At 43.0% G+C, this 26,101-nt stretch overlaps 1 protein-coding gene across 3 annotated transcripts in view; it reads left to right on the top strand.

The window, feature by feature from the left end:
- The first annotated feature begins 213 nt into the window (after positions 1–213).
- The window catches only part of DSP (desmoplakin), a 48,017-nt gene continuing 22,129 nt past the window's right edge, over positions 214–26,101 (top strand). For 2 of the 3 annotated variants that reach the window (XM_083518916.1, XM_083518915.1), the window contains exons 1-9: positions 223–1,202; positions 16,802–16,904; positions 18,838–18,986; positions 19,784–19,955; positions 22,325–22,453; positions 23,665–23,715; positions 24,446–24,607; positions 25,152–25,256; positions 25,715–25,810. In XM_083518916.1, the coding sequence (XP_083375042.1) occupies positions 985–1,202; positions 16,802–16,904; positions 18,838–18,986; positions 19,784–19,955; positions 22,325–22,453; positions 23,665–23,715; positions 24,446–24,607; positions 25,152–25,256; positions 25,715–25,810 (1,185 nt within the window). In that variant the 5' untranslated portion in view covers positions 223–984. Of the gene's footprint in view, positions 1,203–16,801; positions 16,905–18,837; positions 18,987–19,783; positions 19,956–22,324; positions 22,454–23,664; positions 23,716–24,445; positions 24,608–25,151; positions 25,257–25,714; positions 25,811–26,101 lie in introns of all 3 variants that reach the window. The other variant, XM_083518914.1, reaches the window with a different exon arrangement.

The raw sequence follows: 26,101 nt of genomic DNA, 5'->3' as shown, positions 1-26,101 counted from the left end.
ATTCGAAAAGGATAGAATTAAAAAAAACTTTGTGGGGGGGGCGGTCCCCTCGAATATTCGGCCCCTAGGAGTTGGCTTCTTACGCCGACCCGGCAGGAGAGAGGGAGGTTTTCTCCCACGGAGCTGCCGGGCGCAGCCCAGCCCCTCCGCGCGCTTTCCCCAGGCTCCTCGCCGCCCAGGGTGCGGCCAGCCGAGCCTCGGCGCTTTGCTTTCCTCTTGCGCGCTAAGGACGCCTGAGCGAGCCGGGCGTCGGCTCCCTCGCTTCTGGGTTGGGCCCAGGTAAAGGCGGAGCGAGAGATGTCAGGAGGGAGGGCGGCCCGACACGCAGCGCTGTTATGAGTGTCCCACAGTCGCCGGGCGAGGGCTGGAGGGCGGCGGCGGCTCCACGCCCAGGCTTGCAAGTTGAGCAAAGCATCCCCCAAGGTGCGGCTTGGCCTCTCCGGTGCCAGCAGGGAGGGGACTGGCCGGTCTCCTCCTCTTCCCCAGTCCCCGCCCGCCGCCACCATCTCCAGCAGCGCCGCGCCTTCGGCTGCCTCCTCACCTGGACGCCGCCGCGGCTGCTCAGCACCACCAACACCTGCCTCTTTCTCTCTCTCTCTCTTTCTTTCTGTTTTACTTTAAAAGTTCCTACTTTGCTCTTCATTAGACCCCTCCCTTCCCCTTCAAATCCCCTTCCCCTCTTTAACGCCCAACCCCGGCCTTTGACCTCCATTTTGCCTCACCACTTTTGCACGCTTTCTCTTTCTCTTTTTTGGGGACTCTGTCGCTTTTGGGGTTGGGGAACTAACTCCTTGAGGACTTGCGCCTTGCGAAGGCCGCTTGCTGCCGGGCGTTGGAGGGAGGGGGAGAAAGCGCACGAGAGAGAGCGAGCCAGAGGGGAGCAGCCTTTCGCCCTCCAGAGAAGTTCATGCTTTTGTTCTGATCAGTGTGGGTTTCCTTTTCTGATTCTGAGGCACCCAAGTCTGAGCCAGCCCAGCCGCCAAGATGAGCATCAACGGATCCCACCCCAGGATCAACACGGTGGGGAGGATGGTCAGAACCGACTCCGGGCCGGATATGCGCTATGATATTAACAACCATGCGATGCTGAGCGGCGGCGGAGGTGGAGGAGGAGGAGGAGGAGGGGGAAGCAGCCATACCCACACTCATAAGATGTATTACATCCAGAAAAACTACGGGGACATGAGCTCGGAAGGCTACACGTAAGTGGAAACAGTCTAGAGATCTACCGTCCTGATTTTCGTATTTTCCAGTTGGAAACAGACGCACGCGTTAAGGCGCGCGTTTGTAGCTCGCTGTTGCTAACCCGAAGCGGTTTATGGAATGGTTCCCACCCTTGATTGTGATCAAAGCTCTCCGAATGTGAATAAATCCAACCAATTTATTTGATGCCGCCCCTCGACACTTTCCACATTGCACTTAATTGATTGGTGGAGAAGATAGTGGTTGCATTTGGAGTATTGGCAAAGCTATTTCCTCGGGGGCCTTTAAAAAAAAGTGAGCGCGCGGCGAAGTTGAGAACTTTTTGCTGCTGGTTCTCTGCAGGTTCTGTGTTTTGAAGTCTGGCTCAGTTGCTGTTTGTTGTTGGATTTAAGAGCGTGGGGGAGGGGAGAGAAGGGGCTGATGAGAACTCCTTGCAAGTGGGGGGTAGGGAGGAGGAATGCTCGGGGGTTTCCACCAGTTACCTCAGCCCCATTGAAAATGTAAAGTTTCATGGCGGCTCTTGTCCTTATCTCTTACATGCCTTTGGCTGATAACCTCCTGGATAAGTTCCAGCTAAGTTTTCCCAGATAAGGATTCTTTGCAGTAAAAGAGACTTCCTTTGTGAGTGGGAGTTGCCAAAAATCGAGGCTGAGAACGTCTTCATCCTTATCCAGTTCTTTAAAGTGATACAACTGCTGAACGATAATTAAATGTCACTAGCTTTCCCATGAGAAAGACTTTCGATTTATTGCCCCGAGAAAGAAAAATGTGTTATGTTTTCCTGTTCAGAAGGCACTGCTGTTTACAAGATAACATGCACCTGTGAACCACTTCACACATTACATTTCCTATGAAGCTTTTAAGTGCACCCAAAAGGTATGCCACAAATGTTTTCCAAACAAACGTATCAGATTTATCAGGGAGCAGTGACTGACCTCAGTGTCTTGTGAATTGTGCAGTCCTTCACATGTGTAGTTCAGTAAACATGCATGTAGTGGGAAGCTGTAGACATTTATGACTCGACGGTGCTCATACATGCAGGTTGTGGTATTTCTAACGTGGAAGTGCATTCTGTAGAAGGAAAACATTGACATATGAAACATTCTTTTGTCTTGCTTTATTATTTACATTTGATTGGTTTTCATTTAACTGTGGCTCATAAAGTGGTTTCAGTGGTGTGGTTCAGCTGTGGAAGAGGTGGACTAACTGTGATGGGAGTGCTCTTCTAAGCATTGCTCTTTTTACTGAGTCTGATACCGTCCCACACATTTTACTTGCAGATTAGAAGTTACCAACTTCTGAGGAATGTGTTTTGCAGTTCAAGTTCGCAGAAATTTCTTCCTCCTTTTCTTTTAACAAAGGCCAACTGCTTTGCTTAATGAGTTTCAGCAGGTTTTTTTTTTTTACTATCTGGGTTGTAGTTTGTTAGACAGCTCAGAAAGGACTTTTCCTCTGCACCATGGACACCTCCAGATCCGTGTTTTACTACTGAATTGTTGCTCTTGACACAATCATCATGCACTACTCATGGATTAGTTACAGATAGGTAGCCGTGTTGGTCTGCCATAGTCAAAATAAAAAAATTCCTTCCAGTAGCACCTTAAAGACCAACTAAGTTAGTTCTTGGTATGAGCTTTCGTGTGCATGCACACTTCAGTGTATCTGAAGAATGTATCTTCTTCAGATACACACTTCAGTGTATCTGAATATACAGAAGAAGATAGTGTATCTTTTTCAGATACACACTTCAGTGTATCTGAAGAAGTGTGCATGCACACAAAAGCTCATACCAAGAACTAACTTAGTTGGTCTTTAAGGTGCTACTGGAAGGAATTTTTTTTATTTTTACTCATGGATTAGTAGCTCAAATGCTACCACTTCAGTGCTCTCAGCAGGAGCTAAAGTGCCACAAAAGGTGGGGGGAGGAAGTTACTGGATAAGTACTAGAAATGAAGCAGGATGACATGGCAAAACTTTCCCAGGTACAAATCCGGGTTGCATATGGCTGCTCTGATTAGCACCATGAGCTCAAATCATCATGAATGCGCAGTAAAAATGACACCTGGAAGCTATTCCAGTAAAGGTGCCACATTGGTGTGTGGTGTTCTAGGAATGTAAAAATTCCCAGAGGAATGTAGATAAGCTGCTATAGGAAACGAAGGACAAGTTGATCTGTCGGCATGAACGATAAAAATACAAGTTCACAGTCCACCTTGCAACGCAGCTGTTTACTTTTTCAGAACTTGGGCTGCACTTTCTGTGTGGGCGTGTATCCACAGGCAGCTGGTAAAACAGCAGGCTTGTTTTCAAGTCCCCCTAATGTGTTCTGTGTTTGAAGAATCATTCCATTCTCATCCCCACCCTGCCCCATAACCCTTGGCACTTTATTTCTTCTGCTTTGTTTATATTGCTTCTCTCTCTCCCCCCCCCATTCCCCCGAGAAATTGGGTGTAGGCAGCTTAGCAGGGCAGCTTCATATATATTTTACCTATTTATTTGCAATATTTACCGTATATACCACCCAATGACAAAAAAGTTTTCTGCATGGCTTATAAGCAAAATTAAAACAGTAACATACAATAATGCAAAGTGACAACAAATCCAAAACAGACTATAGCAGCAGAGGATAACATCAGTGCAAGTGATCTGAAAAGGACTAAAATTATATTTCAGATTGAAAAGCCTGGGGAAATAAAGTATTCACCTGAGGCTGAAAAGACCATAATGGAGATTTTACATATATTGTTCATGTGCAATATATCGAGTTTGAACCACGTCATACATCAGAACAGTTGCAATTGTGTATTTTTGCGTGGAAGCAAATCGAATCAGCATTTGTGGGTCTTGTAAAAACTCCAGCAGAAGTGTTGTCTCAGTGGTATACACTCAGAATGTATTTGCTTAAGGCTAGAAACCTAAACTCTTCTTCAAGTTGGGATACATAATCTAATTCATCCTAAATTGTTAATCCCCATTTCACAGATGGGGAATGGAGGTTGAAAGAGATCTGCCTTAAAAGTACTCACTGAGTGAGTTAAAAGTACTGAGTGAGGATAAATGGGGTTAAGTTCCCAGTCTATTGAAGAATGCTCATGCAATCATGCCTGTCTCTTGATAACAGCAGCATCTAGTGGGAGATATGCCCTTGTGAATGAAATCTCACAAATGAACACATGGGTAGAGCTTTCATATGTTACATCACCACAAACACAATGTTTTTCAGTGGAATCAGTTCATACATTAAGTACATAACGTATGTGCACCAGTTCTAGTGGTACAATTCTGGAGCATTCTGGGCCCAGTTCTTCCCTTCTAGAAAGCAAGCCTTAATGACCTTGGGAAACATGATTAGGATTCCCTATATATCTGAACATCCAACCACCCCAGGCTTGCTCAGCAGCAGCTATGCAGAGGCAAGATAGTATTTAGCATATGCACTACAATCTGTGATCATGGGCATGTGGATGTGGAATGTGGAAAATGGCAGCAATGCAGTAGGTTAAATATTTTGCCAGGCTGATGAATTTCACCTGTTGGATTTTTACCTGTCATGTAGCTGTTAAGTGCACAGGAGCCCTGAAGGAATTAAACCTGGCAACCATACATAGGATTCCAGGAACTTTTCCTCTCCATTGGAATTAATACCATGATGCTTACATGGGTGTTGAAAAGTTCAGGGCTCTATAAGTATAGGTTGACTTTAGCAGTCACTGTTCTTCATCTCATTATTACTCTTCCTTTTGTGTAGGACTGAACAACTGAAGGTTCTCTGAGCTGTCCCATCATTTTTTCCAGTGTGCTGCTGTTGCATATCAGCTCCTTTGTGCTTGTGTGGCTGAACAGGGCCACCATACAAGCCTGTTGATAAATAAGACTTCAGTCCTAACTCCACATACCGTGGAATAAGCTCTGTTGAATTCAATAGAACTAGTTTCTGAATAGACATGGTTAGGACTGCAGCCTAACTGAAGGTATGCAATAGATGTGCCTGGTTCATTATGACCCTGGTTTGAATCCCTGTATAAAATGCTGTACAAGTAGATATGCTAAACTATTTATATAATTTTGTACTTTTTCTGTTGCACAACTGGAGGCTAAGTTCAGGGCTGGTTTCCACAAATTTAGCGTCTTGCAGAACTTTTATTACAGAAAGTTGAGTTACTTGTGAGTATAATTTGGTGCCTAAATTCATAAAGGAATGCTGGCTCTGTATTGTTTCAAAAAGATCTGCCCACTTGTTTGTTAATCAGTGATTTACTAGTTAGATCTGCACATAGTATTGCAAGTTTCGCAATGTCTTGTTTTCTTGTATTTCACAGGTTAAACCTTATCTGGGCCCAAATTGGAGTCTGATTACATGGCAGATTTACACCCTTGTCAGCCCAGCAAAAGCTGCCAGCAATTTAATTACTATCCTGTGTAACCTCAGAAGAATGTTTCAAGATAGACCCAGGACTAGAGACCTTGCATTTGTCTTTAGTGACAGCATAGCTTATCCATGAATTCATCCCATGAGTTCCCTTGCTGAAATTAGTTCAGATTAGATTAGTAAACCTGGTAGCAGAGGAAGTGCATTAGGCAATAGAAGGCTGTAAAAACAGTAACTCCTATCCTTCCAACAACTAGTGACTTTCCTGAAAAGCATGCACCATTTCAGAGGAGCACTTGTTAAACACAGAATTCAGTGCATTTTTACTTTATTTCTCTTTGTTCCCTTTTTGCCTGCAAAAACTTCCAAAACTTTGCACACTTCTCGGAAATTAGTCTTCAGGATAAGGCGTTTAGCCCATTTATTCTTTTTTTATGAACAGCATCCAAACAGAAATACTGCTCTCCGTGTGTGAGTGAGAGAGAAGTATGGAAATTTAAATGCAAAAGTGACGATACTTCCATCTGAGTTTCAGCATAGTTACCTTTGGGGCGGAGTCTCTGTCCTGCCAAGGCTTATTCTGTCGCCCTTTGTTCATTTTATTAACTAGTACCTTGCTCAGGTAGCATTGCCAGCCTCTCCCTGCCCTGAGGGCTTGAGCAAGCTGTCTCTGTAATGTTCCCAGCTTCTGTAACCCTGGGAAGTGAGGAAGAGGGTGGTTTCTGTGGAACCTCAATTTGACAGGGAATTACACTGCTGCCCTGAATTGCCAGCCTGTTTCTGCAATTCAGTTAAAAAAAAAATTATAACACTCTTAGCGCTGTTTTAAACCAGCAATCCCTTTGAATTGTGTACACTGTAGAGCACAATGGTTAAAGCTACTCCCAGTAGGTTTGAGATAAACCAAAGGTCTTTATAGACCTCTAGCGCAGGCATAGGCAACCTTGGCCCTCCAGATGTTTTGGGACTACAACTCCCACCATCCCTGACCACTGGTCCTGTTAGCTAGGGCTGATGGGAGTTGTAGTCCCAAATCATCTGGAGGGCCGAGTTTGCCTATGCCTGCTCTAGTGGTGTTGGCTTCTGTAACTACATGGTGGTGGTTGCCTCCTGTCAACACACAGTCTTTGCAAGTATTTACTCGACGAACATCCGCAGCACTATGCTATTTGTACAGGTTTGTGTTGATGGGGGGCAGGCGGTCCACATATTTATTTTGCTCAGATCTTTAGCCAGTTTGATGTAGGATCCACAGCAGTGATGCTGAATGAGAGTAAAATGATGGTGCACCATGTGGTAGCGCAGTGTGGGTTCCCAAATTGTGGTCCATGGATCATTGATGGGTCACAAGCCTCATTGAGGAAGTCTGTGGCATGTCCTCATTCAATGTCCGTATTGTTTTTTAACTGTATTCCCCCCTCTGCTCTGCAACATCTTCAGTTTCTTAATTTTTCATTCATTTTAATGGTGTTAAAATTAGAATTCTATGAAATGCGAATTGCAATACAATAAAATGCAAGGAGCAATAAAAAGACAATTTTAAAAAATGTACAGCATCTGGCACAGCACATTACATTTGTGACACACACCATTGTAATAATTAAGAGGTCCACTAAGACCATCAACAATTTCCAGGCCTCTGTTGGGGGGGAAACTTTGGGAACCACTGTGATAGAGCATTGGATAATCATGATGATAAAACATCTGTGCTGAAAATATTATGATTCTGTACTTATTACTTAAAAAAAAAAAATCCTGCCCTGCCCCATGTAGTTCAGAGTACTCACCTATTTTCTCTTAACTACAACCCTGCAAGGTTAGCTAAGAGATAGTAACTAGCCTAATGTCACCTATTAGTTTTGCTGGCTGTCTGGAAATTTGAACCTGGGTCTCTCTAGTCCAAACTCTTAACCATTACATCCCTCTCACAGCTTCCCCTCCTCACCACCCCAGACCCCCATTTAGGCTTGAAAACATCTGTCTACTGACACCAGCAGTAGGTTATTTTCAAGCCTAATTCCAGCATGTAGCTTCTTGATCTCTTTACCTGGTGCTTTTATAACAGGATGGCCATCTTCAGCCAGGGGGTTTTCTCCATTATGCTGTTTGGAGGTACAGAGGTTTATAGAATAATTTGCATGCGTTATTTCAGAAATCCTACCAGTGACATATACCGAGGTCAAGGTTATTAAGTAGCTTGCATCAGGTTACCTAGAGAGTTCATGGCAATATTTACCTGGGGATTTCCTGCCTCACAATTCGCACTCTCTGTCACCATGTTACCACTGTTCAATACTCCCCCCAACTGTTTCCTTTAAAGTTGGCCTGCATAAAGTTTCCAAGTGTATGGGAGCTGCATTGATACTAACGATCATAACAGCCGCTTCAAAATCTGCTGTAGCAAATGTCCTTCCGATGTAACTTGCACAGGCAAGTCGGAATAGCAGACTGAACAGTCATTCAAAGACCAGAATTGCAGCTTAATTTTTTAAAAAAGAAATTGGGATCTCCCTATGTCTCCGTTTTCAGAGCCCTGCCCTGTGTGAATAAATACACCAAGTCTCTTCTTTGCTAATAAAGGAAGGCTGCCACCCCATCACGATATCCCAAGTTGTGCGTTAGGAGTGTCCTGTATTTGCCGTGACTAATGAAATGATCACACGATAAAAAGCAGAGAGCAGAATCTGCTTGCCAAGTACTCTTCAATTGTACATAGCTAATTATTGCAGGTGGGTTAGCTCAAGAGAGGGAGAGAGAAATGATAATAATAAAATAAACCCACTAGAAGCAAAGAGTGCTGCAACACAGTGAATCTTTAGTCATGAGGAACTACAAGAGGGATAAGCCTTTCATTAGAAAAATGGGCGAGGCCTCTTTGCCACAGACTCTGGGAGAGCTGCACATGAAGCATTGTCAAAAAGTTGGGTGTGCTGAGGCAGCAAGCTTGATGCCCAGATATTGTGTCATCAACTGTGATGATTCTCTTTTAAGTCAAATGATATGGGGTACACAGCTCTAAAGGAGTGAAGCCAGTGTGTCATAGTGGAAAGGCTGCAACACAAAGAAGTCCTGTGTTCAAATCCCTATTCGGGCCCAGATTTTTAGTCTGCTACTCTCTTAACCATGGCAAATGGATCAGAAGTAGGTTGTGGGCTTGTATAATCCTCCTTTTAATCACCATTCAGTATTACTTACGCACTGTTGCTAACCATGGCGAACACTTAAAAAGGAATTGGGAACCATAGTTAGCGATGGTTTGCATGTAATGCTGAACCATGGTTAAGCAGGGGAATTAATGCTGGAGAGTGACTATGCTAGGAAAGTGCAGGGAACTACAGTGGGGGATAACGTCACTGGATAATCCCTGGGAAGATTAAATGTTTTGTTTTGCTGTTATGATTCTCCAAAGCTAAGAATGGGCAGTGTTTTGTGTGACCTCAGGCTGTTGTTAGCATTTTAAAAAGGAAGCAAAGTTCTTTACGATTGCAGAGACAGGTTTTCCTTATTTATTTATTTATTGGAGCAATTTATTAATTGCTTCATTTTTTAAAAACAATGTATAAAAGGTATAAAATTTGTAATTATCCAAATAGCCTCCAACCTATTAAAAAAAACTAAGCAAACAGGCTGCTTGGCACATTCCTGGGTTAGTTTTGAAAGGGACAGACATTGGATCCATCTTATTTGTGCCATTTAACCTTTTAAAAGTTTAAGAAACAAAACCAGTGGAAACCTAATCATAGCAGCATTCTGCAGCTGATGTGGAATGGGTGTGTGAACTCTTTCAAAATAGTGATTACTAATGGTGTAGATTTACACTTGATTTTCATTTCTGTGCAAGTTGCATTCAACCACAGTTGTAAATGCCAAGAAATTTTTATACAGGGGTTTAATCTTTTCAGTGGGGGAGTATCCAATCTTGGGGGGCAGTGAAGTTCACAGTTGTGTATGTTTAAGGTCGCTTTGGGATTTAAAAAAGGATAAGAAGAATGTGATGGATCATGGCTGTGTGAACAATTGCTAACTGGGACTCTTTCAGAACATCTCCACCAGTAGATAAATTTTAATCAGATGTGTTTGACAGGTACTTTAGAAGAGAATCTTGGCAGACCTTAGAGCAGGTATAGGCAAACTCCGGCCCTCCAGATGTTTGGGACTACAATTCCCATCATCCCTGACCACTGGTCCTGTTACCTAGGGTTGATGGAAATTGTAGTCCCAAACATCTGGAGGGCTGAGTTTTCCTGTGCCTGCCTTAGAGAGCCCTGCAGTGGGACAGAGCACATTGTATGATACACTTGACAGTGAGGAGTCCTGTCCTCAGTGATCCATGGCATTTCCCCCAGCTCTTTCTATTCATTTTGGAATTAGAGCATCTCCTGAAATGTTCTGTACCTCTGATCTCATATATTTACCCACCTTAAGACAGTGGTAATACGTTGCATCAATATACAGAAAAATTAATGCACATAATAACTGCTTAACTCCCTTTTTCTCTACGCCTCGTAGGCTACATTATTTCTTTAAGGGTTACCATGTGTAATTAATGTCAGAAGTTACTGTTGCCTGCATTATCTCCAAGTGATGCACCAGTGACTGTACAAAGTCCTTCAATGATTTAATCATGGCATACAGTATTCCTCCCCCCCCCCCCCGCATCTGACTTCTTTTATCCAGGCTGCCTTTCATTGTAATCCCATGCTTGTTCAGACAGGTTGGTTGGGAGGTGAAAATAGAAAGCACAGTTCCTTTTTTCACATGGGAGAATTGCTTAATTATTTAAATATGAGCAATAAGAAGTCACAACTAATTCTTGTTATGCACGTGCACGCACACACACACACACACACACACACAGAAGTAGCTTATCTAAAAGCAACACTTAAAAGTAGTTTTTAACCATTCCTAAGATTTAATAGTAGTCAAGAGTTTTGCTTGTGGGGCCCCACCTAAGTAATACTGCTCTGAGGTTTCTACCTAGGGTGGTGTAGAGTTGTCTGCCCACCCCACCCACATCCAAGGAAGGGTGTGTGTCTGGGTAGGGCTCATAGGCAGCCATTTAAGAGTTTACAATCTAAATAATAATATTTAGGGCCAGCTACTGATTAGCCTTTGTGTGAAAGCGTAAAAAATGAGAGGAGTCCTTATTCTAATTTACCTCAAACTCAAACGGACTCCACTCAGGGTGGAGCAACTGTATGTACACAAAATGGGATGTACACAAAATGAATCAAAAGCTTCCTTTGCTTTCTTCCAGTCCCTCACCTGAATTCTGGGCCAGTAAACGCCAGTCTCTTATCTGAATGCTGGGTCAACAAATATAGGTGGTCCTTCCCAGAATGCCCTTGCTTTCTGAGCTGGAGGGATCACAATTTCCTCAACAATAATTGTGAGCAATCTACTTCACTTTATGGCTCACAGTGGCATCAAGGTGCATTATGGATGCTGGTAGAGTTTACGTTTCCATGGGAGAAAATAGGTGGCTGCTTGTACTTCTTTGCGGGTTCACAAACTTCTTTGGGGGTCCACCTCTCTGCTTTTTCTCTTCTGCCTACTTCAAGTGGGAGGATGGGCATGAGAAGCATATAGACTGGAGAAGGCATCAGCAGGAGCTCTGTGTACATGAGGTCACATAGGTGCCATGTTTCTCCGTAGAAATCTTCTCCATTTGGCCTGGAAGGCAGACTTGACAGAGCCGTACCCACCTGTCATCTTACACCTGGCATCTTACAATGCCATGCACTGAACAGGTGAAGCCACAATACCCAATTCCAAAAGAAGAATCTGGAAGATTTAGGAACCCTGCTTGAATATGTCGCTTCTGAGTTTGGTTCCTTTTTCTGTCACCCTGCACGGCAACAATGCAGCAGTGTTAGAAACTGGCATGGAAAAGCTAGGAGGCAGAGGGCTTCTGGGACCTGGGTTGTGGGTGCCGAAACAGAATGTCTAGTCGCCATGGGGGGGGCAGGGGGGCGGTTGGGTAGCAACACTTTTTATTTATTATTTTGATATGCATGAACTAGTACACAATTCACGTAAGTGATACCTTGTTAATATCACATTTTTAGCAGAAACTGTTAGCGTTTTTAGCAGAAATTTGGTGTTTACAATAAAAATATTGGTAAAGTACTTCAGTGTTCAAAACACTCTGCTCTTTATTGTTGAACTCTTTAACATATTGTCTATCCTTAACATATACTTTGAGACTTCAAAGCACATACATTTCAGTAATCCTTGAGGGCCAGCCAGGCACAAAAACTGGCACCCAGACTTTTTGAGGTGCTCGCAGATGGAGAATCTTTGGGCGCAAAATGTTAATTTTGAAGCCTGAGTGCAAGTGTCAAACCTAGCAGTTGCTCAAACATCACCTATTCACCTTTCCCCAACCTTATTTAATATTCTTTTGGAAGCTGCCCAGAGTGGCTGGGGAAGCCGAGCCAGATGGGCGGGGTATAAATAAAAAATTATTATTATTATTATTATTATTATTATTATTATTATTATTATTATTATTATTATTATTATTATTTCTTTCTATAGCTGTCCATACTTGTTTTTACAATCTATGCTGGCTAGTTCTGGAAACATACAGTGTACAGCCACACACCCAACAGACTCATAATGGTTTTCGAATTACAGTCGTGCCTTGGTTCTCAAATGGAATACGTTCCGGAAGTCTGTTCAACTTCCAAAAACGTTTGAAAACCAAGGTGCGGCTTCCGATTGACTGCAGGAGCTTCTGCACTCAATCGGAAGCCGCAGAAGCTGTGTTGGACGTTTGGCTTCCAAAAAATGTTTGCAAACCGGAACACTCATTTCAAGGTTTGCAGTGTTCGGGAGCCAAAATGTTTGAGTCTTAAATTGTTTGAGAGCCAAGGTACAACTGTACAATAATGGCTAACTGTGGCAACAGAAATAAGCCGCTGTGAACTTCAAATAAATGTACTCCTCCCCTCTTCTCTCTTCCAGCTGAGAGGAGATCAGAAGCTTTCACTTGTGTATTTGATTAGCTGCAGTTTAGTGTTTCGTCCAAACCGTAAAACAGTCAGTCAAAACTATGGTTTGTTGAAACTTGGCAGCTTTGTTGCCCAAGATGTGAATTGACGTGTTTCAGCAAACCAGATTCGAACATTATGACAAATTGTGTTTAATAAAAAATGCAAGTGGAAGCTTCTATCGATTCATGGTTGTACCAGAGGAGGAAGCGGGGGAGGTCTGTGCTAGCCTGGGGCTCTCAAATGTTTTTTCCTCTAGTTTATTACTATGTCTGAAAGCAAGCAGTATCACTGGCATCTGTGACAGTAGCTTAGAACACAGTTCTTTTCATATGATTCACCCCCCCTTTTTATGTAGTGACTTTGCTGTATCAGTTCTCTGTGTCGCAGGTTTCATTCACGCACACCTATGTGTGGTTAAATCTGGAACTTGCCACATGAGAGAAATTTATTGAAAAATACCCACCCCCACAGCAACATAGTAAATGCTAGAGTTCCACTGGTAACTGTAATGGTCATTCCGCTGAAATGGTTGCAGTGCAAAACTGATGTAGAAGAGCCAGGCCTTGGGGAAAATGACTATAAAAATATTTCCAAGTTCAAGGCTGAATCACATATGCACGTGTAACAGCACGTGAAAATGATTTTGGGTTGCACTCAATGCTAGTTGTAGTCAGAGTAAGGGTGGATTTGATTTAAATCACGATTTAAGTCACTAGTCAGTAAGACTTGATTTAAATCACTAGTCAGTAAGACTTGATTTAAATCAAATCTTTTTACAGAAAGACTCATTCTTGCTGGTATAATCTTAATAATTACAACCAGATGAAGGTTTCATTTTTGGAATAATTAATTTTCAGAGTAGTTTTTACAGTTATATCAAAAATTTCTGATTTGGTTATACTATTAGAAATATATAGACAGATAATTATGTAATTATTGTGAGGTTTAATAAGTTAACTGTTTATATTTGGACAATTTTCTGCTGTACAGTGGTATCTCTGGTTAAGAACTTAATTCGTTCCAGAGGTCTGTTCTTAACCTGAAACTGTTCTAAACCTGAAGCCCCACTTTAGCTAATGGGGCCACCCGCTGCCACCGCACAGCCGGACCATGATTTTTGTTCTCATCCTGAAACAAAGTTCTTAACCCGAGGTACTATTTCTGGGTTAGCGGAGTCTGTAACCTGAAGTGTCTGTAACCTGAGGTACCACTGTACTTTATTGGAAGGAGAAAAATAATCATTTCCTTAATAACAATTTAAACAATTTATTTAACTAAAACAATAACATTGTAGCATATGTATCCATGTTTGTTAACTGATGTGGTTAATTTTTTTTTTAAAAAAAAACCCAAAACCTTAGACTGAGTTTTAGCACACATGAAAAACTTTAAACAAATCCTTATTTCCTCGTGAATAGCCTTTGGACTATAATGTAACTTAAATAGAAAACTATCTTTAGAAATATTTTTTCCTCCAAAAGCTTTTTATTTTAAAATCCGATTTAAATTAAAAAATCCAATTTAAATCAAAACTGATTTACTTTTTTTTTTAAAAAAATCTGATTTTAAAAAAAAGAAAATCATTGATTTTTATCCACCCTTGTTAGAGTAGACCTGTTGAAATTAATGAACATGCCTCACTTAATTTCTGTTTCTTTTTTCCTACTTCTTTACTTCATTTGATCATGCATAAGAGCCTACTTTAAATTTGGAGGGGCAGCCCTTGCTGTCATACGAAGAAAGTCATTTACAGGCTGCAAAGTTTGGCAGATATTAAAATAATTGTGCATTTGAACTGCTGTTTTGCATGTGCCAGTTGTCACTTGATGTTTAATTCATTGCTTTATGAACTTGCATGTAAATCCATAATCACATTGAAGTCACTAGGTGAGCAATACACATGCTGACTGTAATAATTCACTTGTTAAATTGTTATTGTTATTGTTGTTACGAGAGAGCTCTTGAATCTGAGTGCACAGGATAGAATTTAGCTTACGCTGCAGAAAATAATCAGTACAAGTGAATGCACTTAGCCAGCTGGATTAAGCTTGGAAGTTTGTTGGTTTACTAAAGTATCTGTTTTAATAGAGGTGCTTCGATTTGGGAAATGCCTGAGCTTGTTGGGAGAGCTCTGATGCCATCAGCGAGGTGTGGCTCCTAGTTTGCAGCACCTCACCCATAGACAACTAGTGCAGGCTTGCACCTGTGGCTGAGTGCAGCGTGACCAAACACTTGCAAAGCAGCCTCTCTCACACAGCTATCCTTTGTGTATATTATATATAAAGCGGCCTTTGAAGCAGAACACCCCTTCCTTTAACAGGGAGGTTGTTTCAACCTGCACTTTGCTCTTCTTCTCCTATTAGCAGGCTGCAGCAGTGGCGGGGTGGGAGTTGAGGGAGCCCCCATCTCCCAACTGCTGCCCCTAAAATAAGTAGGCAAGGGACTTTAATCTCTGCTCATCAGTTGATGACCAAAGATGAAATCCTGTTGTCTAGGCTTTGTGATCCTGTTCGCTGCTGGGAACAGAGGAGTGAAGGATTAAACCCTATCCTTCCACCCATCAGCTGACAGAATCAGTGACGTCAGCTGGTGGGTGTTTGGGGGAAATGGCCTGGTGGGCTACATTAGACAAGCCAGAGGTTTCCCAACCTGGTAGCATACATTTTTAAAAACAAGTTATCCAAAGCTTGTAGTCTCTTCTCTACGGTACTGGTACATTTTACCTACATAAAAGGAGATTTTCTAAGCAGACTACATTACTATGCTTTTCCTGTTAGAAGCACGATTTCCAGAATGTATTTTTCTGCCTTGAAAGTAATAGAATCATAGAATTGAAGAGTTATTTAGTCCCACTCCTTGCAGCAGTGCAGGATTCTCTTGCCCAGCATGGGGCTCAAACACATGAACCTGAGATTAAGAGTCTCCTGCTCTACTGACGGAGCTATCCCAGCTCAGTCTTCCAGTTGACAATACAGAATTCCAAAAGATGGTTCTCTTGGACTGTTACCACAATGGAATCATTGTGTTTGAAAAGACAGATTAAGTCTTGGGTACGGAATTCCTCTGATTATACTGAATGTGTTTTGAGCTCAAATGGAAAGAACCACATTATTGGGTTCCAAACAGGCTTTCTGAATCCACTCTGATCCCTTCTCCTTGGACGTATATAATCTCAAGCTCCCAAACTGTTTCTGAATATATTATTCATTATAGGATCAATTTACTTGGGAATACTGTTCTGGATAAAACTTCAGTAGTGGCAGAAGTTTATGTTACGTGTTGGCTTTCTTCTTTCTTATTACAAAACCTTGTCATGCCTGGGCCCTTAGGCGCTGTTATATAAAAGCTGGTTGGCAATACCCTCACCAAGATGCCACATATATGAATCTGGAATAGTATCTTGTTTTGTAGATTGGTTGAGAAAGCAAGGTCTGTATTCTCTGTCTGGTTAAATATCCATAACAGGTTCAGAATATCAGGTACAGGCTTCAGCTTGACCATTTATCACCATATCATCACCACCATCAGTGCTCTTAATGCTAGTAGTATAATGTAAGTGAACCCCTGTCCCAAGGTTCTTTTAGCCTAAATTTAGACAGTTCAGAGAGGAGGTAACAGAGGAGTTGGCCAAGGATAACAAGGGATGGGTATAAAATCAAACACAGTGGTGTGTGCTTTGGCTTCATTTGAAATGAGATCTCAGTCCAGATTTCACAGAAGAAGGAGGGATTTGAAGGAAGACAGCTGGTGTCATATATAATTCTGGAGGAATTTACAGAATGATGGGTAAGAAGGGAGAATGGACTGAGCAGTTTTGCACTTGAGTATTCCGGCTGTCCTGGTCTTCCTGTGTGTTTCTAGGCTAGACTAAGAATGTCTGTTTCATACACCATTCATCCTTGTGTTTGTTTCGTTCGCAGAATGGTAACCACAAGCCAGTATTTATTTATTTTTTACTTAGCTCACATTCCCACCGTGGTTTTTATGAGGCTGCAGACTCAGCATTGTAACTCTTTTGTGTGACACACACACACACACACACACACACACACACACACACACACACACACAGGAGGGGCAAGTGTATCAAGGAGAATCTCTGTGAAGCTGTACAGGTTACAACACTTTAATTTGAATAAGGTGTGCTGCTTGCCTTGGGAAATGCATTTAAAATCCATGATTAATTACATCTGTGTGATTAATTCTCAGCCTCTCTTTCTCCTTCCCTTAGCCACAATGGAACCGGCACAATGTCCAGGCGTCAAAACACCATTCAAGACCTTCTGCAAAATTGCTCCGATTGCCTCATGCGTGCCGAACTCATAGTGCAGCCTGTAAGTCTTGTTCCATCGCTGAACCTATATGAATGCTAACCTGGGAGATGCTGTTTCCCCATTCTGAATGAGCAAGCAAGAACGCAGACCTCAGAAAAAGTGCTGTGGAACAGTTTATTACAGAGGTTGCCTGCTTTTTAAGACTTGTGTGCACTTCTGGCTTTTTTGAATAAGTTCTGTGGGTGCCAATCCCTCTAGTCACTTCTTTCCCTGCTCCCCCGGATCAGCTGCACTCTCGTGAGATGGAAAAAGAGAGCAAGTGCACACAAACGTAGTTTCATTTTTCCAAGATAGAATTCAGTAGAATTAACCAGAGTAGAAAGAGTGTCGTCCTCCAGTTAAGGAGAAAAAGTATGATCTTATGATCAAAGGAGTAGTTGGGGGTCAGGGAGCTCAGGGGCTTTGTAGGCACCAAGAAGATGCTTCAAGGGTTCTGTTGCACCCATGTTGGTGACCCCTGGTTTATTAGGAAGGAAGGAAGAGAGGTTCTGTAGCTTAGTGGTGCAGCACCTGCTCTGCAAACTCAAAGGTTCTAGGTCAGCCTTTCTCAACCTGTGGGTCCCCAGATGTTGCTGAACCACAACTCCCATCACCCCTAGCTAGCAAGGCCAGAGCTCAGGGATGATGGGAGTTGTAGTCCAACAACATCTGGGGAACCATAGGTTGAGAACCGCTGTTCTAGGTTCAATCCTTGGTCTCTCCAGTAACGAGGGATTAGCTAGCAGGAGATGTAGAAGACTTTGGCTAAAGACCCTTGAGAGCTGATACATATCAGATTAGGCAGTGCTGTACTAGATGGACAAACAGTATGGTTTGGTGTAAGGCAGCTTCCTGTACAAAACATACCTAACTGTCCAAATATGAGAGAAAGAGAGAGAGAGAGAGAAGGCAGCATGACTATAATAGCATGTACATTTATTTACACCCTCCCCCAGTTCATCCCAAGAAAGAGCATATTAATGCCTACTGGTTCCTGTATACACACACATCTATTTAATAAACAGAATCACAGCTCCATGTTGAGGTCTGCCTTCTTACTTGCTCCTCTGCTGCTGGTGCTCTGCCTCTTCTTTTTCAGGATTCACTGTTTTGACAGCTAGGTTTCTAGGACAGCTTTCTAGGTTGCTTGCAGAAACGCCTATTAAGAAAACGCCCTCTCAGCTGGTAGAACATAATCTCAGAAACAAATCTAGGAGGAATGAAGTGGCCATCCAAGCGGCCACTTACCAGGGAATAAGGTTGGGATTGACTTGGTATATAAAACATAACCCAGTCTTGCAGGTGACTCTTCAGGGGGAATGATTGCCACTTGTCCATCTGGCCAATTGCTCTCTACTTGGATAGGCCTCAATTCTCCAAGGAGTTCATGTCCAGCTCTGCCTTAGCCAAGCTGCCTTTGAGTGGCGTGTAGTGAGACCTTATTTAACAGAGAGCCTTGCTATGAAACCTGCAAGTGCAATTTGTTCATTCTCCTTCCTGGCCTCAGATGTTGCAAGGCCTTTAACAAACAGCATTTCCCTGCAATGCTACCATCCTGGTGTTGAAAGGAAGGCAGGAATGAACCAAGAGTTAATGGGCAAAAGCTCCCAAGCACCTGAGTGGCTCACACAGGACAGCTTCCCAGGAGATTGTACCTAGCAGATCTTTCTTTAGACCACGCTTGTCACTTTTGTTTCTGTACCTGGTATAGTTTAGGCATAGTCATAATGATAATGGATAACAGCAACGATAAATAACACGCCACATATATTTCAAATATTAGCTGTTTCATGGGTTTCAGTGCATTACCGACAGAAAACTTGCAGCATTAAAAAACCCCGGAGTTTAGAACATCCTGCACACATTGCCTCTTGGTATCACATTATTTTTGTGGTGGTGGTGGGGCTTTTGAACTAAATATGGTGATTTTGTTTGTTTGTTTCCTTTCACTTAGGAGCTGAAGTATGGGGATGGTATCCAGATTAGCAGGAACCGAGAGCTGGAAGATTGCTTTGCTCAGGCAAACGAGCACATGGACATCCTCGATGGGCTGATCAGAGAGATGAGGCAAATGGGGCAGCCCTGTGAGCTGTACCAGAAAAGGTACCGCCCATCTGTTTTTGTCTCCTGGCCTTTTCCCACAGACTTCTAGTTATTATATGTGGGCTCACTTCAGTTTACACTTAGCATAGTCCAGGCGCTTGACTCTGCCTTGTGTTGAATCAATAAATAGATGCCCATGAATTATACGAGGAGGTTTGTACAGGTATGTGCTCTGGTGGATTCAAGTGGTCCTTTTCGTCAGGCGTACCAAATGGCAAGCCATTCAGTACTACAGTAAATAGTGGTGCTGCATACCTGTATTGGGAAATTTTTTATGTTTGATGTTTTATTGTGCTTTTCATGTTCTGGAAGCCACCCAGAGTGGCTGGGGAAACCCAGCCAGATGGGCGAGGTATAAATAATAAAATTCTATTCCTTCTCCAGGACTCTTGCTCATCTAATGAGACTGTGTACCTTGAATTTTTAGTACTATTTCATTCTGTGGAACACAAAGCATGGATTTCCCCCTTCCATTCTTATTCTTTTCAATCCAGGAATGTCATGTTCATTGCACTTATTTATTTGTCTTTCAAAAACTAAACAAAAACAAAACTGCAGCGAACAATCTTAATGGATCAGGCATCTAGTGCATTATCCCCATATTCCACCATTGCTATTACTGGATGTTACCCAGTAAGTTTATAGTGCTGGGGGGGGGGAATGGAAGACTTTATCCCATATTTTTCATTACAAGCTTATGGTGGCTCAGAGCCTGCAAATGTATTCGCCCTCCTCCTTTGCTCCATCTCTTTTGTCTTATAGCCCCTTGACATTGTTCTCCTTCGTTGTCCTTTCAGATTGCTTCAGCTTCAAGAGCAGATGCGCGCCCTCTACAAAGCGATCAGTGTACCTCGTGCCCGTAGGGCTAGCTCCAAAGGTGGTGCGTTTACCTCCCAGAGTGGATCGGGATGGGACGAATACACCAGGCGTTGCACCACAGAATGTCTGAACTGGATGAGGCAGCAGAAGGTAAAGCGTGCTTCGTGCTCTGGCTTTTGTTGAGAAAATGGAACTGCATTTTTCTCCCCTCCACCAACACCACACCAGCCAGTTCTTGTTCTGACAATTCAGGGAGTGGCAGGGGTGTCTCCCTGGTTTCCCGTCGCCGGCGTTACTGTGGCTTGCTGGGAAGGGTGAGGTGGGGAGATTGGTGCAGTGCAGACGCAGTGACAATTCAGTGCTCCTGCCAAGGTGTCCCTCCCGGTAAGCCACAGCAACAGGACTGCGGAGAGGGAGTCCCCTTCACATTGTCTGCTTCTGGGCACGGCACTTTCCAGCCTCAAAATAAAATATCAGCAGGAGTTAAGGGAAAGTAAGCCAGCCCCTTTCTCTTGAGTCTGTGTTGTTTTAGAACCTTCTGGACGCACCTATTGCAAGCTCAGAACATTAATCCAAGCACAGCAAAGATTAACTCTATGTACACAGTGCATTGCTACAGTCATCCTATAAAGAAAGGGGTGGGGAAAAATAATGGTTCAGACAATAACTGAAGAAAAAAAAGAATACGGTGGACAGAAAAAGAAACGAATGAAAGATCTCATGTGGCTGGCAAACTGGAAAATGGAAAGGAAAACAAGAGACCTGCAGATACGGCAATAAGTCATTTGCTAAAGGGGTTTGCAGTTGATTTTTATGGAGTGGCTTCTTTAAGATGACTATTTGAATGGCAGTGTAATTTCCCTACCTGTTCTGCAAGGGAACAGGCACCCCTCTTATAGCAGCAGCCGCCGCCTAGGAAGCCTTTGCAGCGTTTCAGCTGTGCCTGAGTCCAACTATGGTCACAGTTTACCTACCATAAACGTGAAATGCTCTTTCCAAACAGAGCAACGTCACCAGCATAGGGCAGGAAGCAGGCGAGGATGACACACACAATCACACTATTGCTACATACTCTGCAGGTACAGAAGGGGAGATGGGGCCCCCTTTTAAGTCCCTCCCCAAATACCTGCCGTGTTGTCAGCCCAATGTAAATAGGCTTCCTTACCTAGTTGCCTTCCAACTTTCTTATCTTACCTTGACCTTCTCTGGCTTTGCATTCTGTCTGCAGAGCCCAAGTTACAGCATGCCAAAGAAATGTGATACGTAGGGAAGCCCCGCCGGTAGCTTTTGTTTTCTTGAAAGTGTTTTGTTTTACTTCCCTGCCGTTTTGGAGATAGGAAAGCCGTGGGCTTTGGCCCTGGGTTGGGTTTCTCTGGTGGGGCCGGGAGCTGGAAATGAGTCACCTTTTTCGTTCACACACACATTGACAAACGTTCATTCTCGCTGCTGCTTTGATGGCTTTGGCTCACGGTGAGCTGAAAAAAAGAAGGAATAAAGTTCTTTTTTTCAGATGGCCGACAGCCTAAAATGGCTTCGCTTGCTGGAGCCATTCCAGCTTCGCTTAAGCACAGGTGTGGCTCAGGGTGGTGTCTGTGGTAGCGTTATTGCTGTGCTGAATCATAATTAGTTCTTTTAAAGAAATAGCAGCTGATACCTGATTTTGAAGGTAGAAGAGAAATATCCTACACCATTTGAATGGGCAGAGCATTTTCTGGAATGCAGCTCAGCTCTCCCAAGGCTGCTTAGTGTCTCCCTTCCTCAGTCCACTGTCTGCAAAATGGGAATCTGAAAGAGTTGGCATGTGAAAGAACGGGATAGGGCACACTACTTAATACTTCACATGTTATCAGTACTTAAATATTGGCTGGTCATCTTAATTTTCACATGTTAAAAGCAACGGTAACACATGCTAGCAAGGACTGTGTGTGTGTGTGTGTGTGTGTGTGTGTAGAAAGAGCTAGTTTCAAGTTCAAATTATTACAGACTTTCTTAACTTTACCATTTAGAAAATACAAACGTTTTTCTGTCATGCTGTGCATGGAGCTTAGGGCTGCAGAGCAACAAGACATGGTGCACAAATTTAATAGTATTTGGGCGACTGCTTCACTAATGTGGCTGGAAAGGGTGGCTGGGTGGAAATCAATCTTCCCTGTAAAAAGGTGGCATGATAACTTGGCTCCTGCTGGTCTATAGCTACCTGTAGATGCCTTCTGAAGTTCTTTGGTGCCTGTTCTACTGTGGCACCTAAGGTAGTTTTATTCTGTTACCTTCTCCCCTGCTTTGTGGAGCAGAAGGGGACATTGGGGAAGGCTTTAGTCTTTTCTGATTTGCACAACTCCTGTGAAATAGTAACCCCAAGCAACTATATCCCAAGCAAGGATAACCACCCGGTGCCGAACCATGTCTTCCTTGCAAATCAGCTCTATATACCTTTGCTTGTGCACCATTGTTTTAATTTTGCTTTACATCGGCACCTATATAAATAAACCACTAAAGAAGATGCTCATTCTTCCTTTCAGTCTGAAATGGAGCTAGTAAAATGGGGATTTGATGCGGCAGCTATTGAGCAACAAATTGCCGACCACAGGAGATTCCATAATTCCATTGGAGACTATCGCTGGCACTTGGACAAAGTCAAAACCGACCTGGTAAGATACTGATTCTGCTTCCTTGATTTTTTGCATCACTGCCTGTTTTAAATTGCTAACCGGTGGTTTCACATCTGGTGAAATATTTGAAAGAGCCCTGTTTTAGCACTGCTGTGTTTTGCTTATTCAGAAGTATTGGTGCATGAAAGAGCATTCTCTCTCTCTCTCTCTCTCTCGCCCCCCCCCCACACTTTGTATGGTTGTAAATGAGTCTAACTTTGGGTCAGCAGCAATGTATCTAGTATAATAATAATAATAATAATTTATTATTTATACCCCGCCCATCTGGCTGGGCCTCCCCAGCCACTCTGGGCGGCTTCCATAAAACCAAAAATACAGTAAAATCACACGTTAAAAACTTCCCTGAACAGGGCTGCCTTAAGATGTCTTCTGAATGTCAGGTAGTTGTTTATCGCTTTGACATCTGCTGGAAGGGCGTTCCACAGGGTGGGCGCCACTACCGAGAAGGCCCTCTGCCTGGTTCCCTGTAGCTTTGCTTCTCGCAATGAGGGAACCGCCAGAAGGCCCTCGGCGCTAGACCTCAGCATCCGGGCAGAACGATGGGGGTGGAGACGCTCCTTCAGGTATACTGGACCGAGGCCGTTTAGGGCTTTAAAGGTCAGCACCAACACTTTGAATTGTGCTCGGAAACGTACTGGGAGCCAATGTAGGTCTTTCAAGACCGGTGTTATATGGCCTCCATTGCACATTTTGGTATTCTATCAAAATACTTAAGTATCTACACCCACTCCTTTCTACACTCTTTCTGCCTGTTATCTTATGGACACTTCCTTGGTTGGGGACCCTTCAGCCCTCCAGATGTTGTTGGAATTCAGGTCACATCAGCTCCAACCAGCATGGCCAGTGGTGAGGGATGATGGAAGCTGGAGTCCTTCAACACCTGGAGTGGTGCAGGTTCCCCATCCCTGATCTAAAGCATGCTGTGTTTCCCATTCAGGTTGGCGTCAAGCCCCAACACGGTCTCCTTTGCCACTTCTGCTTGTCCTTTGGTTGCCAGCATTCCCTTGCCCCTTCTTGCTGAGGCATGTGGTCATTGATTGTGGCTATTTGTGATGTAAAGAGGCTCCTCAGGAACCTGACTGTACAAATTCATCCATCTTAAATTTTGTTTCTGCAGAGGCCCCCTTGGTAAATGGGTCAAATTTGTAAGCTGTAGAAGATCTTTATTCTTTTTATTCTTTTGTCCGCAGCGTGAGAAGGCTGCTGTTCATCAGCTGGAGGAGGAATATGAATATCTTCTGGTAAGCTAAAGAGCAACTTAATTTCCGAAGGCCTTGTTATGTGTGCTTTGCCTTCTTAGCAGTGGAGCATCCTTTGAGTCAGGGAAGACAACTATGGATCCCATGAGGATGAAAAGTGCAGGTTCAGCCCATACACGGTGGAACTTGTCCGTTCTTAGCTTTTATCTCAACAATTAATCCTCAATTATAAAGTTGCATCTAAAAACTTGTAGGCAATTTGCTTAGGTATCTCTGCATGGCAACTTACCCATGTCCATTACAGTCGTATCTTGGAAGTTGAACGGAATCCGTTCTGGAAGTCCATTCGACTTCCAAAATGTTTGGAAACCAAAGTGTGGTTTCTGATTGGCTGCAGGAAGCTCCTGCAGCCAATCGGAAGCCGCGTCAGACGTTCGGCTCCCAAAAGAATGTTGGAAAACCAGAACACTCACTTCTGGGTTTCAGTCGTTTGAGAGCCGATTTGTATGGGAGCCAAGTCATTTGAGATCCAAGGTACAACTGCATTTGCATTTTTAAAAAATGTTGTCATGGAGCAGAATACAGATTTCCCCTCTTTCTTTTTTTTAAAGTGCAAAGTATCCCCAGCCCAAATGGGGGCAAAAGAGTGTTGGGTGTGTAGCCATTTGCTTTCCAGAGCTCTGTCTTGATCCCTCTGTTTTGTTCCACAGTTTTGTTTGCACAATAAGCTTTGATCCTTAAGTCTGAAGCTCATTACTTTGATGTTTTGTAGAGATTCTCCTTTGAAAGAATGGATCAGTTGCGCCAGCTGCAAAACATCATCCAGGCCACTAGCAGAGAAATCATGTGGATCAATGACTGTGAGGAGGAGGAGCTTCTCTACGACTGGAGTGACAGGAACACCGATATTGCCCGGAAGCAGGAGGCCTTCTCTGTAAGTTACGCTAAGACATCTTTGTTCCGACCGGCTTTCCCAGCTGGATAAATAGGTCATTACCATAAATGTAATAAATAAAATAAAATTTACCATGACTGTCTACCTTATTACAGTTTCAGTCTTTTTTAAAAATGTATTTGCTGGCCTGGGGTTTGAACTGTTTTTAATTATCTTCGGTGTAATTCTCCTTGAGACAGTTGTTCAGAAGGCAATTAATGAATCAGTGATGATGATAATACTTTGTGTGGTAGGAAAATGGTACGAAGGATCTTTTGGGTGCTTGGTTCAGTAAGGCTGTTCTTGCTATCATATAGCACAAATTTAAGTCTGGAAGTTTTGCAGGCCTATAAACGTTATGCCACGGTATAAATATGTTTGATTGTATTAGTCCCATTGAAATTAATGGGCTTGACTAGCTTCATTCAGTTACAAACCCACTAACCTTACTATATGCTGGTGATATGACCTTATATGCATTCAACTTTTGCTGTCCTCCTTATTTTAAGGTTGGCCTTAATGCTTGTTCCTTTTCTGTATACAGAAACGCATGAGCCAACTGGAAGTTAAGGAGAAAGAACTCAACAAGTTGAAGCAAGAATGTGACCAACTGGTGGTCAACCAGCATCCTGCCTCAGACAAAATCGAGGTATATCTTAAACTTCCTACGTTCTTGCTCTGCTCTTTTTTCTGGAGGGTGAGATACAAAGGTTCCACAGAAGTGAAAGGTACTGCAAATCAGATCTTGAACCTTGAACCCTGACCAATTCTTGGTTGATCAACAAGAGTCAGTGTTAGAAACAATGCAGGACGACCTGCATGCTGATCAAAGACTGGCTGCTCTGGTTGTGTGAGTGACCGTTTTATAACCCTGGTTTACAACTGCGCTTAGTGATGGGCCACTTTTGGTGTTTCAAGTGGAGGGCCAAGTTTTCCTGTAGGTTTTCCTTTAAGCAAGTCCAGTTCCTTTAAGCCAAGTCCTGTTTATCGTCTCTTCCTCCCTCCAAAGCGGTTTTAGGAAGTTTTGAGAGGTGTCCTTGCTAGCTAGGTAAAAGAAATGAATGAATGGAGGATGAACTGTGATTTATTTACTCTTTAAATATATAGGCCTACATGGATACACTGCAAACTCAGTGGAGCTGGATTCTCCAGATCACCAAGTGCATTGATGTTCATCTCAAGGAGAATGCAGCATACTTTCAGGTGTGTGCAGTCATAACGGATATTAGAAGTTGAATCCCAAGCAACAGCATTTAAACTCTATGTTTGGTTGTATAATTTTTTGGGGGGAGGGGGGAGAGGATTCACAAACATGCAGTATCTTGCACTCCAACTTTTAGTAAGTAAGAAACGGCAGGTTGTGAGTTTAGCTTGTAGTAAGGAAGGCTTGCTAAATAAAGCATCCGAAATTGGATTGAAGGTAATAGGCTGTCTTTAGTTTAGTTTCCTTCATTTATTCTTCATATATCCATGCTCTTGAAAGGGGATTGTATT

Source organism: Podarcis liolepis (assembly GCF_965112155.1).
Source record: "Podarcis liolepis genome assembly, chromosome: 8".
NCBI classification, from domain to species: Eukaryota; Metazoa; Chordata; class Lepidosauria; order Squamata; family Lacertidae; genus Podarcis; species Podarcis liolepis.
Note: the sequence above shows the minus strand (reverse complement) of the source record. Positions and strands in the feature narration are given on the sequence as shown.